The sequence below is a fragment of the Empidonax traillii genome, unplaced genomic scaffold, assembly GCF_003031625.1.
Source record: "Empidonax traillii isolate 1590-97213 ecotype Southwest subspecies unplaced genomic scaffold, ASM303162v1 scaffold223:size1722714, whole genome shotgun sequence".
NCBI classification, from domain to species: domain Eukaryota; kingdom Metazoa; phylum Chordata; class Aves; order Passeriformes; family Tyrannidae; genus Empidonax; species Empidonax traillii.
The window spans coordinates 525,586-544,898 of NW_020955416.1; the positions used below are offsets into that span (position 1 = coordinate 525,586).

The 19,313-nt window shown below is 40.3% G+C and overlaps 1 protein-coding gene across 1 annotated transcript in view; it reads right to left on the reverse strand.

The window, feature by feature from the left end:
• Positions 1-19,313, reverse strand: part of ZNF804A (zinc finger protein 804A) — a 167,513-nt gene that overhangs the window by 45,724 nt on the left and 102,476 nt on the right. Inside the window, exon 2 of the mRNA XM_027887873.1 lies at positions 9,812-9,955. Coding sequence (XP_027743674.1) covers positions 9,812-9,955 — 144 coding nt within the window. The remainder of the gene's footprint in view (positions 1-9,811; positions 9,956-19,313) is intronic.

Below are 19,313 nucleotides of genomic sequence, written 5' to 3' on the forward strand. Positions count from 1 at the left end.
CATTCCTGCTTGCCTCATCTGTCCTTTCAAATGCTCCCAGAGCCCTTCTTTATGTCTTTCTTGTTACATTCCTTTGCATTGTTAGGGTGGGGAAAGCTTAAATTCGGGAGCCACTCATACCCTTTATTGTATAGCTGTAGTTGTAGCTCTAATTAAAAAAACAAACCAAAACAAGAGCCAAGCAGCAGAGGCTCTGCAGCCAAGACTGCATTGCCTGCATGTGGAAAAGGAGAAGAAAAACCCAAGTTTACATTTTTGCCTCCACTGAACATTCCTAGAGTGGTTTAGGAACATGAAGACATTTCTGTGTAAGTTGCAATTAAAGCATCCAGAACAAGAGCAACTCTTCTGTCTGCCTAAAGAAACCCCAGCACTGGTGTCTACCCAAGGCTTAGAGCGTTTCCTGGCATGGACTGTGAGGAGTTCACCTCTGGCTCCAGAGAGGTCCCAGCGTCCTGCTGCCCACAGAGCGCAGAACGAGCAGGGGGCACCGCTTGTGGGAAACCCACTCACACTTCCACAAAGTTTGTTTGTCTTGTCACGTCTCCTCACAAAAGGTGCCGCTGATTGCAACACTACATTTCATCAACAGGTCAGAGTTACCACTAAAAAAAGAACAGGCTTTTCCTGAGTTGAATGGAACATTGATTTTGCAATAATTACCCTGAGACTTAGCGGGGTTTGTACTGAAAAGGTTGCGCAGTTCTTCCCAATGAAGAATGAACTCTCCCAAATAAACCAGTGTGCTCAAACTGCAGGGCATAAAGTATAATTCTAGCAGAGCTCCCAGGGGAAAAAAAAGCATCCTGAAACTTTTTTTTGGTAGCAAATAGGAAACCATTTTACAGGACTAACCACTCACATGCACCACTTAATTGTTTCAGCAAATTAGATCATGTTGTAAGAAGTTAGTCACCTTGGGAGGTCAGAACTTAATATATTACTAGCAATGTATTAGTTTTTCCCTCACCTTCTCTGTGATCATTGACAGCTCAAAACCATGGAGTAACAAAATGCTTCTTATATTATTCATTACTTACAGTTAATCTACAATCTGCTTCATTACTTTCAGGGCAGCAATGGAAATGCATTTGGAATTCCTGAAAGCTGCAGAAAAGGTATTCTGTTGATTGGTTTGCAGCAATAATGATCCTTAAATTAACTTTGGGAGACTGGCTCTCTTGAAGCATGAATGAAAATAAGAAGGAATATTTTTCTTGCAGGTAATTGCTCAGCTGATCTATAGCCCGATACAACAGAGAAAGTGATGGGTAAACCACCATCTGATCTCCAAGCCTGTATAACACAAGTTTTTAAAACTCTGCTCCTCTCAAATCACTGTATGTCAGAAGATGCATTACAATATGCATCAGGAATTATGGACTAAAACCTGCTATTTTTTTCCTATCTTCAAGTCCTGATTATTGTATCCATTCTTATCATAGGGCTGAATGGAAAAAAAAGTATTTTCTTTTGCAGCTGTGTTGGCCAAACAGCAAAAACCTGAGATGCTGATATGGTAAAACAAATTTAAAATTAGTCTCAAGTTCAGCTAATTTTGGTGTAGGAAGTGTCATGAACTGATTTAAAAAGACAAACTTGAACTACAACATGGGAGTTGAGTTTTAAATAAAAAAATGAACCCCTGAGCAGTAGAAATGCATGCCAGGGAGGAAACCACGCAGGATGTATGGAGCAAATTGTGATTCCTCCTGTCCCTTACTCCTCCCTCCCTCTATGTATTGGTCCTGTTATTTTTTTCTCCCCTCACTTTAGTACTGTGCTCAATCTAGATTTTGAAAATAGTAATAAATGAGCAATGTGTGGTTGAAAAAAATGGTAATGGGTTATTTTTGCATGGAAATTTAACATCGGTGATTTATCAGGTTTTCTGCTGTGGATATTGAGAAGGACAGAAACTGGAAGGCTACAATAATTCAAAACCAGAAAGAAAATAAAGAACTGAGGGTAAATACTAAGTTTCTAAACTGAGGAAGGGTTTCAGCTGGGTAAGGCTTCTTCTGCATTAAAGGAGAGGCTCCTCGTGGAATCAGGGCTAATACCCTTTTTGCAGGCTATTAGTAGAACAGAAATGGTATCTACTTCTCTACTGTAATCATGTTTGCTCTAAAAACACTTTTTCAAAAAAAAAAAAAAGTCAATTAGTTAATCAAACATTGTTACAGAATCGAATTTCCCAGACATGAAAACCAGAAAAAGTTAGGTAGTATCTTTTCTGTTGTAATTACAAAGGTAGAAACATAGTGATGTCTTTTTTTTTTTTTTTTTTTTTGGTAATGAGAAAACAGAATGTTTGTTGGGAATGAAATTGGATTTTGCAGGACTAATATTTTACGTGGAAATATCCTCATCTAACCCGTCAGTTCAAGTTTTGAGCTACAAAGTGCCTAAATACTCTGTTGCACTGATACTCATCCAGAAGACAATTTCTGGGAGTAAAATTCATAGGTAAAATAACAAACTGGAAGGGAAACAAATAATTTTTTTCTTTCAGCCAGGAAACACTGTGAAGTTTCTCCCTACATATGCTGAAAAATTCATAAAGAACAAACCCTTATCTATTTAATTTTAAAATACATTCTGTAAAGTGGAACAAAGAGTGCCACTGGCAGCCTACCACTGCAGGTACATTACCAACCGACCAGGGAAACACTTTCTGAGTGGCTTTGCACTCTAACATGAATCATAGAATCATAGAATTGACTGGGTTGGAAGAGACCTTCAAGATCATCAAGTCCAACCCTTGATCCAACCCCACTGTGATTACCAGATCATGGCACTCAGTGCCACATCCAGCCTCGTCTTAAAAACCTCCAGGGACAGTGAATCCACCACCTCTCTGGGCAGGCCATTCCAATGCCTGATCCCTCTCTCTGCAAAGAACTTCTTTCTAATATCCAACCTAAACCTCCCCTGGCACAGCTTAAGCCCCTGCCCTCTTGTCCTGTTGCTGATTGCCTGGGAGAAGAGACCAACCCCCACCTGGCTACAACCTCCTCTCAGGGAGTTGTAGAGAGTGATGAGGTCACCCCTGAGCCTCCTCTTCTCCAGACTAAACAACCCCAGCTCCCTCAGCCTCTCCTCATAGGGCTTGTGCTCAGGTCCCTTCACCAGCCTCGTTGCTCTTCTCTGGACCCGCTCCAGCACCTCAATGTCCTTCCTGAACTGAGGGGCCCAGAGCTGAACACAATACTCAAGGTGTGGCCTCACCAACGCAGAGTACAGGGGAAGGATCACTTCCCTGCTCCTGCTGGCCACACTGTTCTTGATGCAGGCCAGGATCCATTGACCTTCTTGGCCACCTGGGCACACTCTGGCTCATGTTCAGCCTCCTGTCGATCAGCACCCCCAGGTCCCTTTCCACCAGTGGGACTGTATTTCCTCTTTACCTGAAGCCTTCCAGTTCCTGTTAATTTTCTCCCTGCACTTCACTCTGCCTACATCAAACCTGGCTCCAAACCACCCACACGTGGAGGCAGGGGTGACCCTCCTCTTGGCAACCTGCCATCCCAAAACAGGCTCCCCCCTGAACTGCCTCGCTGGCATTTGCCCTCGACGTATCCTTATATCCCGCAGGAGTAGAGCTCCTCAGCCTGTGTCCCTCCCTCGTAGCCGGGTGTGCTCCTGCGATGTTGGCTATTCTGCCTTTCTCTGCAGAGCAGCAGCAGAGGGATTTGTTGGGTCGGGTTTTTATTTAAAAGAGTTGAGAAAGGAAGCGTCAAGTCTATTGCAAGGCTCTGCTCCGATGCTCCCAGCAGTGCTGAGCTATAATTAATAGACCTGGAGATGACCCTTATTAGCATTACTGCCAGTACAAGTGCTTACAACTTAAAAGGAAGCTTTTCGCTAATGAAGTCCCCAACAAAGAAACCCCAATCCAACCACAACAGACCATTAAATAACACAGTCTTCATGGGTAAAAAAAGACAAACCCAAGCAGTGATAGAGCAGCCTGTATCTGGGAGAAGAGGGGGTCATTTTGTGGCTGCATTGCATTACAAATACACATATGAATATGAATGCACAGCTGAACCTTTGTTTGTGTTCCCTTAATATTTAAAAAGGCTACAAAGATGAGTATGTTTTCCTGAGGGGAAAAAGAAATATAGGAAGACATGCCAAAATACATTCTGGGAAAGCAATAAAAACAGTAAGAAAGGGCCACATAAGAATTGATTCAAATAAAAATGTTTAAATCCACATTTATGTTCACTTAACACTCGGCAAGTTCAGACTGCCTGCCCACGAGGACACACCAAGAAGTGGCTGTCTTCTAACCTGAGACACAAGCTAAAGTAAGACAAGGAATATACAATTTCTTCATTCCAGAAAATTCATCTGCTCAAATCCTGACTATCTCATATTAAAAATGATCAGTCAACTACAAAGAAGAGAAAAATACAAAGAAAAAGAGAAATGCTGAAATGCAATGTAAAGGATTATTTCTACTCAACAGGAATGGGGAAAAAAAATGACAGTGCAAGCACAACCCTATGTCCCAGAAGCTCCATCCAATGGTACATGTGGGGGTCACACTCTCCCCAGGAGGGATGAAGCACTTGGCATTGCACTTGCGTCCTGTTGCCCTTCCTCACTCTCCCTGCAGAAATACAGCCACCCCTCAGCCATGCAAGGCACCCTGGGCTTGCCACTGAGGCCTCCGTACTGGCACTTTCCTGATCACAGACCAGCACAGTCGATGCTTAAAGGAGTGATTTATCACTTTCAGGGATTGTCACAGTCATAAATTTTCACTGTGGCCTCCTTGTCTCTTTTGTCATCTCAAACATCCCTCGTGGCTGGGCTCAGGGTGCAGCAAGGTCCAGCAAAATCCCATTTCAGGCTGCTTCGAGCTGTGCTGGGGCTGCCAACTGCTGGAAGGGGACGGGACCCAGCCAAGAGCAGCTGCCCTCAATCTCTGCCTCTGCTTCTCATGGATTTGTGTCCAGCAAAACCAGGTTTGTGTCATGAAACAAGCACTGTCCTGCTCTGCACCTCTCCTCGAGATCCCCTGTACCATTACCCTATCAGGTAACAACTCCAGCTTTTCCACTGGAGTTTAAAAACTATGTTTAAAACTCTAGAAAGAGAAATTTTAATACTCTTATTTTATGACATCTCTTCTTAGAGAATATCCCCAAAATCTGAGGCACCATATACCACATTTGTTTTGCTTATGAAGCAAATCTTCAGAAAATTCTTGAAACTCTTTGATTTTTATCCTGTACTTCACCAAAGTTCTAGACACACTGCTCTAGAAGACAGCACTATTTTTGAGAATCATTATTTCTACGTTTCAAAGATTGTATACAACATGTTGCCTCTGGCTTCGTCTGATTCCAGTAGCTCTGGGGGAAACCCAACCTGAAAAAAGCAGACCTGAAAAATACAGCACAAAATACCATTGGCTCCCAGCAAACAGTTAATTTCTTTCCCTTTATGATTCTCCCAGTACATGTGCTATTTCCCTTCAAACAGATACAAACTCCTGGGCCATGCCAGAAGCTGCAGATGCACCGCAGTGCACCCTTTGCAAGTGCCAACCAAGGAGAAGATATGGGTGATTTTCTTTTTCAGAGGGAATAACTCTACAATGAGAGGTGTTTTTTTTTTAAAGAGCTGTAATGATGGCTACAAGGATTCATTGCATTGTTTTTACATTGCAGGCTCAAACAACTGATAACATCCAATTGTGTTTGCTGGAAATACTGGTGTCCCAAATGTGCTATACCACTCCTTACCCACTTTGTACCTCACAGGAGGTATACCTTTAGTAAAACTATGGGGCTTTTATATTATTGTTGTGCCCAACCATAGCCTTTCCACTTCCAAATTGCTTGTTCTCCACCCACATGGTATGAAATATTTATTCAAACGCATAAAGATGAGTTAAGTTCGGACTTCTGACTGACTACAGATCGATATTCTCTAGCTTATTAGGCATTGATCTCAAAAAATTTGCGAAGAAAAACATGTAAGAAGAGGAGAAAAACACAGAAGAAATCTGTACCTGGAATTGGGAAAGGGGACAAGTAGTCATTTAGTCTTTCTGCATAATTTGTCCCTTATTACCTCCATACAATCTTAAATACATTTCCAGAGCACAGAGATAATTTTCATCCAGGGAGAAACAGTTTGAAGAATGACCTCTGATTCTGTGGGGAAAAATTCCTACTTATAATTTACTTAATTGATTGCATTTTCATATATAGATGCAAATACGTTAGGGCTATTTATTTTCCATCACTTCTATTGCTGTTTGATATTTGGAAAAGTCCCCCTGGGAGATGAACAGCACCAAGCTCGAGTGTGCTGCCATCATATTAGGTGATTAATCAGAAGTTCTGGGATGAAGAGGAAGACTTCCACAAACAGAAATTACACCTCTTTGTTCCCGCAGTGACAGAAGCCTCTTGAGGAATGGCTGATGCAGGGGACTGAGCTGTGGGACTCAGCCTTCTTCACCCACCAGGCAGCACAACCCACCCGTTCTGAGCGGCTGCGAGAGGAAGGTCACTCCGAGCCTCAGCTTTAATGCTCAGCCACATTTATCAAACCCACAGCATTTCGAGGAACACAGGCAGGGTTTGTTTTCTTTCACCCTGAGTGAATACAGCAGTTCAGAGAGCTCCTCGTGCACTTCCAGGTACTTAAGATGTGCTGAATAAAATCACAGAGATCCTTTTAAAGTCCTGGAGTGGTCTTAAAATCTGCATTCCGAGATTTTTGACCACCATCATCTAATAGTAATTCTCTCATTACTATATTACGTAAAAGCAATTCTGCCTTTGTTACATTTCTCCCTGTATTGAGCTTATACTGAGAACATTTTTAAGCAGACCTGCATTTGGTTTTGGTTTTCTTTTTTTCTTTTTTCTTAGTCTAGCCTTTCAAAGCAAAGCAGAGAGTTCATTTATGTCTATTACCACTGACTGCTTGCAAGTTGCTTTTCCAGGAGTACTTCATAAAGGCTACAGCTATTGCTCTCTAAACCATAGTGTCAAAGCTGACAACAAGAATGCACTAACAGAGGAAGTGAAGCTCTTGAGACACTGAACTCCTTCAAGCCCTAGGAAATAAAGTTAGTTTTGCCCTACTCCTATGCTTTCTTTCTGGGCTGCTCAGAAGGACCTCACACTATCTCAAAGTGGTGTGCAGAGCTGTAAGACACAACAAATCAAACCACAACCAACACCTGACAGCACAAGGCCCCCCCATCCAAAGGAGGAAATCCACATAATAATAATAAATCTTCCAGTTTAAATCCTGTGAATTTTCTGCGCTTTTCAATTGACAGAAAGAAAAAGATAATCTCCTGCAATAGAATTGAAGTACAGGAGCTGTTAGGAACATTTTCTCTGATAAACCCTCCCATGGCTTAGATGGTGTGATAACAGGGAGCACAATTAGGATTAAATGTGGCTTTTCAGAAAAGCTGGGATGAACTCAAGTTTAGGCAGAGCTTTCATCCATTTGATCATATAGAAGGCACTCTCAGGTGCTGGGATCACTGACACCAAACTGGCTGCACATGCTTACAACTGTCCTTCAGTTCTCAGAAACTTTTCCTAGCAAGTACTTCCCCATCCATTTTTATAGAAAGGTTTCATTGAAGGGAAAAAGAGAAAAATAGGGTGCAACATCCTAAGATAGATTATTAGTTCCTCTCTCCCTTACTGAACTGCTGGAAAGCTTCTGCCACTGAGGTAGGAAGTCTTGAGACAAAATCAGAGCATTCAACAGCAGCATCTGCAAATGGCTCCATCAGGCTTATTGAATTATGTTACCCAAAAAAAGCACTTGGTATGAAGTTCCTTGAAAACAGCAAATCACAGCGAGCCTGTGCTGCAGCATATGCTGCCTGCCACCTTTTACACCCAAAATACAGGAAGAGGAATTTGTTTCCTTCATAACACCAGTAGAAGTCACCACAAAAAAAACACTCAGGGAGAGTTAAACTCGATTTAACATTTTAATCTCAGGAATCAATAGTCTTATTTGCCAGTAACATTACAGGAAATTATTACTTTGACCAAACCAGCACCCACACAATTTTTTTGCTACTGGAAAACTAAAAACGTTTTTCTGATTTCCTGCCAAGGAGATTAAAGTTGTGGAGGCCTTACAGAGGAAGAGGGTGGCTTGTTGTGCTTCACCAAGCACATCCACAAAGCCACCTGCAAACACACACAAAAGACAGAGAGGCAGGATCTGCCGTGCTCTGTCAGATGCTGGTGCAGTGCCCACCATTTCCCTTCTAAAGCCACCAGAAAACAAGAACTGCCCTGTGAAACACTGCAAACAAGCCTCTGTTCCATCTCACACCTGACCTCCGTTTCGAAATCAAATTTTCATCAATCCTGAATGGAGGGATGAGGACTGCAGCCCTCAGGTTCTCATTATTTCCAAGTGCTTCAGAGCACTTATAAATTAATAAATAACAACTCTAAGTGAGGTCAAGTGGGGAAGACTCTGCCCATCACTTCTTTTTTCCTGCCGTCCATTAAGGACCTGCTGCTGTGTGAACATAACACCTGAAAAATCAGTTCCAGCTCTATTTTAACTAAAAACTCATAGTAAGTTGCTGTAGGATGCAATGAAGCTACCTGCTAATTTCTTATCTAGCATGTATATCTTTCCCTCCAGATTCTCATGGTTTGCCATTGCTGCTGATGTCCACGTCTCCATGGTTCTCAAAACTAAATCTAACACTCACGCTGACAGTGTAAATTATGGGCTAAATAAATATACCAGCGAGAGAGGGAGGGAAGTGCTTCAGAAGATGGGCTGATAGAAAGAAAAGCAAATTATCTTACATAATACAGATATAAAACATGTGTAGCAACTCATCTACATTCACCCTGAGCAGAATTACAAGACAAAGGGAGATTCAATTAGAATGAAAAGCAATCAATCCAGATACACAACCGTATGATTTCACCAGATTGAAAAAAAAAGGATTCAGAATAATTACCAGTGAAGAGGACTAAGTATAAATTTCCTGTACAGCTATTACATGTCTTTACATTATCATTACATATCTCTTCAGTGGAGTCAAGATACATTGTCTTTCCCTCTGAATTACATAGATTTGACCCCTCTCCAGACCAGGATGTTGCCAGGGGATGCACTGCCTTTCTCACTATGTGGAAGCACTGCTTTTATCTTCGCAGAGTAGGGCACACAACTTGGAAGTGCAGTGATAAAATGAGGTGGTAAAAATGTAAATACCAATGTTTTAAAGCTAACACATATCTTATTGTGATCTTAGCCAGAATTGTTTCATTACCACAGTTGGTTTTTGAGGGTTTTTTTTTATGCAGTGCATTTAAATAAAATTTTCCTAGCTAATTTCAGAACTGTATCTGCACAAATTTAAGTAAATCATAACCTATTTCAGAACTGTATCTGCACTATATGGAGGTTTACCGAAGAGTATGTCAAGTTTCTTGTGCACATCTGTTGCAACAAATGTTTCCCAGTAAGTCGTGTCTTAGTTATACCTCAGTATTTATGTGCAAAATTAAATTGATAAGGAAATGATATATTTACACTTATAATCATATTATTTGCCATTCCCTGTTCCTCTTCACACTTAAAGTATTCAAATTTCTCTTTCTTCCCATCTCAGAATTGTTGACTGTAGAATCTCCATTGTTTCTAAGAAAATGGTCAATTTTGCTTCCCAGAACCTGAAACTGGGGACAATACAACTCTGATTGTCTGAAGGACATGATTTTTCATTATTCTACATGAAACTAAGTCAAAGTAGTGAGCAGATTCCTCTTACCTGTTTGTGAGCGTGATCATAGGAGTTAATGTGATTGTCAAACTCCTGGTGTTTATAGTACTGCTTGTCACAGAGTTCACAGTAGAAGTTGGCTTTAAGATCTTCCAGGGCTTTTGCTATCTTGTTTTTCTTTTCAGCATAATCCTGGAGAGGGGGTGGGAAAAAGTAATTTTAGTTTCGTCTTTGATGCTGCAAATGGATTTTGTGCTCTGCAGTTAATCATATTTGTAAACATTTACACACCTCCGTAACTAAAAGCCTTCCCATATTTGCTGTGTTACACTGCACATATTTGCTGGATCTGCAGCAAGGCTGAAGATTTGCACACTTTAATTTGCTCTACAGTTGCCAGCTCCCCTTCGGGGCTCTGTCAGAGGCCAGAAGGATTTCCCCGGGTCTGTCTAAATACAAATATTTATCACACTGAAGGCTGTTTTCAAGTTAATTTCTATCCAAACCTCACTGCTCAGTATTATACCCAAGCAGAATGAATATGAAGATACAAATGGCAATAACTTAGTTATCAAGCTTTTGCAAGAAAGTCTGCTTACCAAAAAGAAAATAAAATTAAAGAAACTCTACTGGGTTCTCTTGAACACCCATACACATGAAACACGGGGAACACCCTCATAGCTGAGATGTAACAAGTATCTTCCTCACTTTCTATTTGTCATCCCATATTAGAAGGGCACATCTCTGTTTACCAGACATTAGCAAAAGCATCACATAAAACCGTGCTTATCATTTATGAGCAAATTATAGACAAGTAATAATATTTATTAATTTCCTAAATGCAGTGACAATAACATGGCCTGTTCTGGAAGAGCATGGAAATGGTCTGTCATCTCAGATTAGTTTAGTACCAGTTAAACGCTGAGCATGTACAACCTCGGTGCAATGACTCCTGCTTTTGACAAGTCTGTCTGGGATAGAAGCTCTGCCCAAAATCCCAAACACATCAAATATTGCTTAAGAAAATGCAGCCCTCAGATTTGCTTCATGAAGTTTCATCCCTGTGAGTTCTTTGGAAGTGACCCCTAAATTCCCTTTCTTTCTGTCTTGCTCCTCAATCAGTTAGATTAAAATAAAAGTTGATATTGTTATCAGAATGCCCAAAACTGAGTTAATTTGCGGGAAAAGTCCCTAATTGCTCTCACTTTTCACAACTGACAACTCCTACTTGGGGACTTTAAAATGGAAAATTTATGGTTATTAGATCAGAATATTTTCATAGCAGTGATGTTTATCTTCTAAAAGAAAGAGAGGAATAGTAGTCATAGAATTATAATTATACCCACAAAGTACTTATTCTTCAAAATAATACTTTAACTTTATAATTCAGCCTGATTGGACTGCAAACGCTGTTGATTCATACCCAAACTGAGGTATTCCCTCACCAAAACTTTGCCCATTAAAAGAATTGCAAAAGTCATTTCAGAGTCGTGTTTTGAATACTGGTTGACTAATGAGGAATTCACACTTTCTTAACACTTTTGTAAAATTATATTTCATAAAGTATGTTTGCTTTAAAGCCAAAATGAGTTAGCATTTTATTTCAAGATACAGCAGTATTTAACACTTGGAAATACATTTATGCAGTATTGGAACTTATCCTGGAAATTTTGCAGTTAGTTTTTGGTATTAACTAGTAAAAACTACAGGTTTGGAACCACTTCAATTATTACCAAGATGCCTGTGTTTATAGACTCACAGAATATGCTGAGTTGGAAGGGACCCACAAGGATCATCAAGTCCAGCTCTTAGCCCTGCACAGGACCAGCCCCAAGAGTCACACCATGTGCCTGAGAGAGTCATCCAAATGCTGCTTGAACTCTGTCAGACTTGGTGCTGTGCCCACTGCCCTGGGGAGCCTGTTCAGTGCCCAACCACCCTCTGGGGGAGGAACCTTTTTCCATTATCCAACCTAAACCTCCCCTGACACAACTTCAGGCCATCCCCTCAGGTCATGTCACTGATTACCACAGAGCAGAGATCAGTGCCTGCCCCTCATGAGGAAGTTGTAACTGCGATGAGGTCTCCCATCATCTCCTCTTCTCCACCTGAACAGACCAAGTGCCCTCAGTCGCTCCTCATACAGCTTCACCTCAAAGCCCTTCACCATCTTTGTTGCCCTCCTTTGGATGCTCTCTAATAGCTGAATATCTTTCTTACATTGCAGTGCCCAGAACTGTCACAATATTCAGGTGAGGCCACCCCAGTGCAGAGCAGAGCAGGACAATCCCCATCCTCCACCGCCTGGTGATGCTTTGCCTTATGCCCCCCAGGACATGGTTGGCCCTCCTGGCTGCCAGGGCACTGCTGACTCAGATTCAACTTCCTTGTAGTCTATAAAGGGATGATTCCTAATTTTGCTTTTTTAAACGACAAAAAAGAAAAATCTGAATTTTTGGGAATTATCAGAACTCTGAAATATCACATATATGACATCTGTGAAGGACGGGAGGCAACATGATGGGTTCTAAGACAAGAACAGCGAATAAATAATAATTCTTTATAAAGATCTCACATCATGCTCTTGATTAACCCTTGAGCAAACTTTTGCAAGGCTTACTAATGTTGTGTAATACCTTACATAACTTCATTGGGGGTGTTCTTGACATGAAGCACCATTTTTGAAACAATATACATATTATATAGTGTAATCTAACCTGAATGCAAGTATATTTGACATACCAATGCACCCCAAGAAGCAGGGACACTGGAACCCCATGAACACCTTTGCTGCAAAGTACCAAAATCTCTTCAGGATTTTGGGGTTTCTATCCCTAAATTACTTCAGTTAGGGTTCTTTTGGGGGACAGGGTTAAATTTATATTACAATATTTCATCATTGTAGCAAAGGCAAGTAAAGAATGGCAACACATCATCTAAATCAGATGTGAGTAAGTAGGTGGAAAAGAATAATGGAGTTCAATCAAGGGGAAAAATGGAACTTTTAAATGATAAGAACCAAAAACTTTTGGGAACATATGAATGGCTGCATTGGATCAGGTCAATCTTATATACCTGTGTAAGATTTTATTCTGTACAAGGAAAATGACTCTTAACTGAGCACCATTCCCTTTGCTTTGTTAGGTGCATTCTGCTAGTTTCAGGTCATAAACACTCATTTTTTATTCCCTTTGACTAGGTCACTCCTAATCATATATATCCCCTATCATGCTGTCTCTGAGATATTGTTCTCTGAATGACATAGTTCTGGCTTATTCTGTCATTCCTTATATCAGGGCCACTCACCACCTCTGCTTGTTCTTTTCACAGCCTCCAAAAAAGGCATGAGAACATGTTACACCACGGTGTCATGCTGGACTATATTAATAGTCTCTGTTTTCTACCCTCCTCCTTTTTAAATTTTTTTAAAATCATGATAAACCACTAAACCAACACGTTTATACAACTCCTTCATCACCTGCATCCTTTACTGCTGTATAATATTTTACTGGCAGGAGATGTTTCTATCCAGCTGCTAAACTTCACCTGACTTCCCCAAATTCCCATTTCTCCAGCGGCAGCAATGGCCATTAACAAACCTGAAGACTCCAGCTTACGTGTTTCAGAGGTACACACAAAAATTCCCTAAAGAAAACCCTTCATGGAGGGTGTTCAGGAGATCCCCCCGGGCTGAGTCAACTGTTCCTGCTACTGGTTGGCATTGGGAGCCCAGTAAAGTCCAATTTCAAGGATGAATGGAGAATGGAAACAGGAGAATACAGGCTGCTGGTTCTCTGCCTGCTCTGTTATTTCTATTGATTTCTCGAGCTCTGTCAATTTGGATGAGGGATAACTGCCCAAACACTGGCAGTAAAAAATTACAGTCCTTGGACCTTGAGAGCAGCAGGCAACACACTGCAGACAGAAATAACCTGGAAACTTATTGGAAAGAAGTATTCCTGGAGAAAAGCAGCAGCCAAAAAACTCACTTAAACTGTTTAAATACCATCAAGCTTAGTTTCATTCTCATCAAGATTTGCAAACGGTCCTGGAAGTTTTAAAAGAACTTTGAATTATGATTCAGCCTGGTAATGAGACTAAGAACTGAGTGTCACTTAGTTTCATTACTTTTTTTTCCTGAAAGGCTTATTATCTGAAAGCCTACAGCTATAATTCACTGTAGCTATTTTTCATAATTTATATGAAATATGTCTAGTAAGTGATCCCACCTATCAGCTGGCTTTATTTCTCTAAATCCATCTTCTCCATCCTCCAAAGCCTTAAGCCTGGGCAAATGCTACTGCAAACATCTGATAAATTGGATTAAGAGCGGGCTCCATCCACAGAGGGGCTACCTGTCACTAACCAGACTGGATTTTCTACTCCCATTATGTGAGAGAGAAAGAAAGAAGGAACATTAAACTCTTTACACAGATTACTTTGGAGAGCTGACGGGATGCCTCAGTCTAGGGGATATTTTTGTGGAGTGCACTTCAGCCTCATACTTCTACTGTCTGCAGAAAGGTCAGCTAGACAAAAAAAAAAAAAAAAACCCTGAAGAATGTGAAATTATAATACATTATCTACTCCATGGTGAGTGCTAATGTGAATATTCTTACTTTACAATAAATGTGAGCTCCTTTTATTGCAGTAAGCTATTCTGCATTTACTGTAGGCTTAAAAGGGTCAGGCCTGCAGTCACTGCAAAGCAAAATGTATTACAGAAATAAACCCCTTCTTCAGGATAATTTACTGGTATAGTCATCCCAGTGAGGATTAGACTGCTCTGGTCTGATCTCTCGATTAGAGCCCATTAGACCTGGCAGATGTTCCAGTGTAACCTTGTTTCACAAAAAATATTTAAAGCTATTTTTTTTCCTGTCCCAATAACTAATATAAAAAAGCAAAAATGTATTTTGAATATTTTCAAACAAATAAAACTAATACTCTCAATTTGGTAAAAAAAAATATACTAGCTATATTAATATGAAAGAACCAGCCTTTAAAAAAAAAAAAAAGAAAAAAAAAAAGAAAGAAAGAAAGAAAAAAAAAATCATCCACAACTTAAGAGCACACTTCCCTATAGTCAGTTAACTGTGGTATCCATGGGCACAAATTAACAACAGATTCCTTAATTTCTGTTATATTTACTTGGTATTTTAAAGACAGTACAAAGAAGCAGACTTTGTGGAATAAAATGTACAACTTACTACCATCTCCTCTGCTATCAATCTTGGTATGACTTGATATATATATTTTTTTTAATATCTTTGCAGGGCACTTTTTCTTCTCATGTAAGCAGTCTATACATCATCCACTGGTGCAATTGATGGAATAAATAAAAAATAGAATACATTAATAATATTAATGCAGTGTAGCAACAAATCTAATTATTTATAAGTTTCCCATCCTTATCAAGGCTGGGAGACCAAAGCAGAAGGCAATTAGATACATTGATCATTCATTTCCAAGCGCTGTGTAGCAAGTGCCAGTTTCCCAGCAAGGAGACTGATGACTGACTGGGAAAATAAATACCGAGAGCATTGGCAGGTCTTGTTGTTTCCCTTACCCAAAACTTTCCCACTAGCTGTGAGATGTGATACCAAACTACAGCTTATGAGGCCACAAACACCAGATAGCATTTTCTTGATCCTTTCTGACATTCTTATCTTTGGCAAAGGTCCTTCCACCATCACTGACCCCACTGTTTCTCCACACTGGATGAGGATGGGGCCAAGGAAGGAGTGGTACCCTGAAGCTCCCCACATCGACTGAACATCAGAGGCTGAGAAACCTCACCTTCTATTTTCTCTTCAAGGTTACTTGCAGACAGCCAGCTCCAACCACAGCACTTATTACATACAAGAGAGCTAATCAGCATTCTGTTGAAAACGCATGCTTGAAAATGTTATTGAAGATGTGCAAATTATTACAAAACTGGTTTCTCAACTTCTCAGTAAACTCGCAGACAGTATTTCATGTTTAGACAAACACCCTAGCATTAGGATAAACAATCTGGTGAAATTAGAATGAAGCAGCAAAATTTATTCCCATTGGTGCTGTTTTGCTTCCTGAAGTCATCCTGGTTTTTTCTGCAACACCAAATTTGTTTACCCATACACCTACTAATGCAAACAGCTGAATCCCCAACCCCCTGCACTAAATGGAGCGAGACAGATGCTGACAGGACCAAAGCTGGACTCAGTGCATAACAAAGCAATGCAGAACAGTGCCCTGCAATGGAGAGACTGAATTAACTTGAAAGGAAGCTTATGATGAGCTAGCAATTCATTATCAGATTTGTCTGTCTCATTAACTTACTTAAAGCACTTACACTGTATAATTACTTTTAAGTGGGACTCATAAAATCACGTGATTGGGGTTTTTTTACCATTAAAACTGCTGGGCATAGGTCTGTAGGATTATTTATTTATCCTAATGCCTTAAAAAAACCTGCTTGCAGGCAGAGCATGCAGTTAAAAGGTGAGCATGCTGGCCACAAATTTTTGCTTGAATGTTGTATTAAGAAGGAGCTCTTTATCAGTGCTCATAAGAAAGCACAAGTCTAGTTGTATCAGAAAAATTTATCAACCCCATCTCTACCACTAATCTTTTGACATATAGACAAAGCAGAATTGAAGAAAGCTTTGCTGTAGAGAAGAAAGAGGGTTTAGCTCTAGATAATATCTTCTTCACCGAATGTTCATCACTGCTTAATGATAAGCAAGGGAAGAAGGAGCCTGGTATTAATCTCCTTTATTCCTCTATGTTAAATAGTCCAGTCACGTACTTTAATTAGAGCAGAATTTTGACTTTAAAACATCCGGGGGGCTTAAAACATTTTGGCTTTTAATTTCCTTACAGCAGGCTTGTAAACATCTAAAGATTTTCATAGCTACTTAATGTAATTCCATTGACAGGTGAGTGTCTGAACTAATTAGACTCTCCAGAAAAATCAACTTTTTCTGTTGGATCCTTCCAGCCACACACTGAACCAAATGAAGTGCCTTTTAACCCTGCAGAACTCCTGGCCCCGGAGATGGACTGAAGTCCCTCTGGAGCTCGAAACCGAGCACTGGAACAGCTGTCAGTGTTGGTGCCTGGCAGCCCAAGATCCCAGGGTCACGACCGCAGCTTTCATAAGCATCTCAGGACCCGAGGAAGGGCAAAGGGTGGGGTGAGGGCAACTTGTTTATTTATTTCACGGCAGGTTAACTGACTGCCAATTGACTGGCTGCTATTAATTTGTGTTAAAAAGTTCCTCTAGAGCTCTTGAAGCTTTAATGTGTTGGTGAAGTTAGTTTTCGGTCTAATAAAAAATTGCCGGCCAAGCTGGCCATGGCGTCAGGGACATGGGAAAATTGGACCCCATCTTATTAAATATATTTAATTCTGAGCATGTGATTTATCTAGGGGACAACTTCCACGTGAAATTTTGCATATCTGCATTTTCAGGATGAGAGTTACATTGATTACTGTGTTCAGTTTTCTTAGCTTTGGCTTCTGTGCTTGACTGTTATAATTTTCTTTTCTGTAAGATTTTAACATGATCCTCAATAATGATTTTCTTTTTCTTTTTTTACTAAGCTTTCAGAACAGTATTGTCTCTATTCTGCTTTTGCTTATATATATATTTTTTAAGATTATTTTGTTTTTTAAGGAAAGCCAAAAGGAACATAATAAAACTCAATTTAAAATAAAGATATTTCAATCCCATTTTTTCCCTCTCAAAAACACAACTTCTCCACTACTGGTTAAAACTGCAATCTGTTCTACTTAAAAAAAATATAAATCTGAAATATTGTTATTTAAATATAAATCAATGTCTCAAAAAGGTAAGCATTATATTTCCCCTATTGAGGAAGTTTCAAGCTGTATTTTAAATTCAAGAGAGGTTGACTAAGTTTTCGCAACCAGCGTGTTTGTTAAGAGGTCCTGAAGGGCACGAGGTGCTCACTGAAGTCAGTGCTCCTGGAAATCCCCCCAGCAGGCTCAGTGATTTTTCTTAACGGGCCCTTTTACTGATTCCATTCTACTCTGGCTTTCCAGACCATTAAATCTTTTCATGCAAATCTACCATCCTTTTGTAGCTTCGGGGACCAGTCACGACTGGCCTTACATGATGTGTTGTGAAGATTTGTGCCACGAGCACTGAACCACCCACCCATGGAGAAAGAGAGCTCAGATCTGGGCCAGGTCTGAAACTCTCCAAGGCAGGTTTGTGTGTCTGCCCAACAAGTCCTGGACACAGATAGGAAACAATTCCAGCTGCAAACCAGAAGGATAGTCTGTTCTACTATATAGCTGATGGTCTGTATCTCTTTATCCCACTGGAAAGGAGTATGTCCTACACAGACATCTGGTTGTTAAATGAACACATCGTGTAGGGCTGATACTTTAATTTTAGTTAAAAAATCCCCCTATCACAACCTCAAACCCCAAAATGCACTCTCCTGAGCTCCTTCAGTTGTCTAATTACGAATATGCATGAGCTTAAGATTGGTATTATGATGCAATATGACGCAGTAAATCTTTATTTTCCTAAAATTGATGTTCAGCATTATCACAGTCAGGGAAAGACTTCATCTGAAGGGAAAAAAAAAAAAAAAAAAAAGTTGGGAAAAATGCATTTCATTTGGCATCTTTAAATAATGCAAATAAATCGGCTCAGAAGCCCCGAGAAAAAGTTTGTCCTAATGGGAAATGGGATTAAATTTAAATTTGCCATAGAGGCCACCCCTTGGAAAAAAAAAAAAAATCTTTATAAGGGTTTATTCTACTTTTAAGTTGACTCCTAATCCTCTTCACAAGCAGCATTCGAGCGTGGTGAAGATGCTTGCTCTGAGTGAGAAGACAGCAACACCACCAAGGCCAAGACAAACACAACTGTAAAACCAGCATTTCACAAGTGCACAGAGATAGATTTTGATTCTTTCATTTCTCAGATTGTTTTTTAAGCTGCCTGTTATAACCTGGAATGCCTTGAGTTTTTCTCTACAAAGGTGGGATACTGGATGCATAGTGGTATTTGTGTACCACCTCTTACCTCCTCACAGCTGGTGGCCCCTGAAGGGAGAGAGAAAAGGGAATAATAAAGAAACAAAGAGAAGATTTTGGGTTTGGTAACCAACAAAGGTTTTTTGGTGAATTGGGCTGAGTTGTTAGGAACGTTTTCCCCCTCAGTAACCAGATTACTGTGTTTGTAAATCTCTTTTTCTCATGATGAACCCTGATGTTTCCCTCCAAAGCCTGGTTGGTGGGAGGGATAAGGGTAGTCTGGGATATGTGCATTTTATTTTGGGTTATATGTTGTTATTAAGTAAGCAAAGACTCTAAAGTGCTGCAGCTCACCAAAGAAGAATGCTGTCCATGGATGAAGGTGAGGGAAGTGTGCCAACCTTTGCAACACACAGACTGAGTTCCTGAACTCTTCCCCTGTGTGCTGGTTTCCTGCAATTTTAGGACTCACAGGATGGGAAATGGTGATTTGCATGGAGCAGAGCTTCAATAATGATTTAACTCCCATTTTTTCACTTATTGATACAACCCA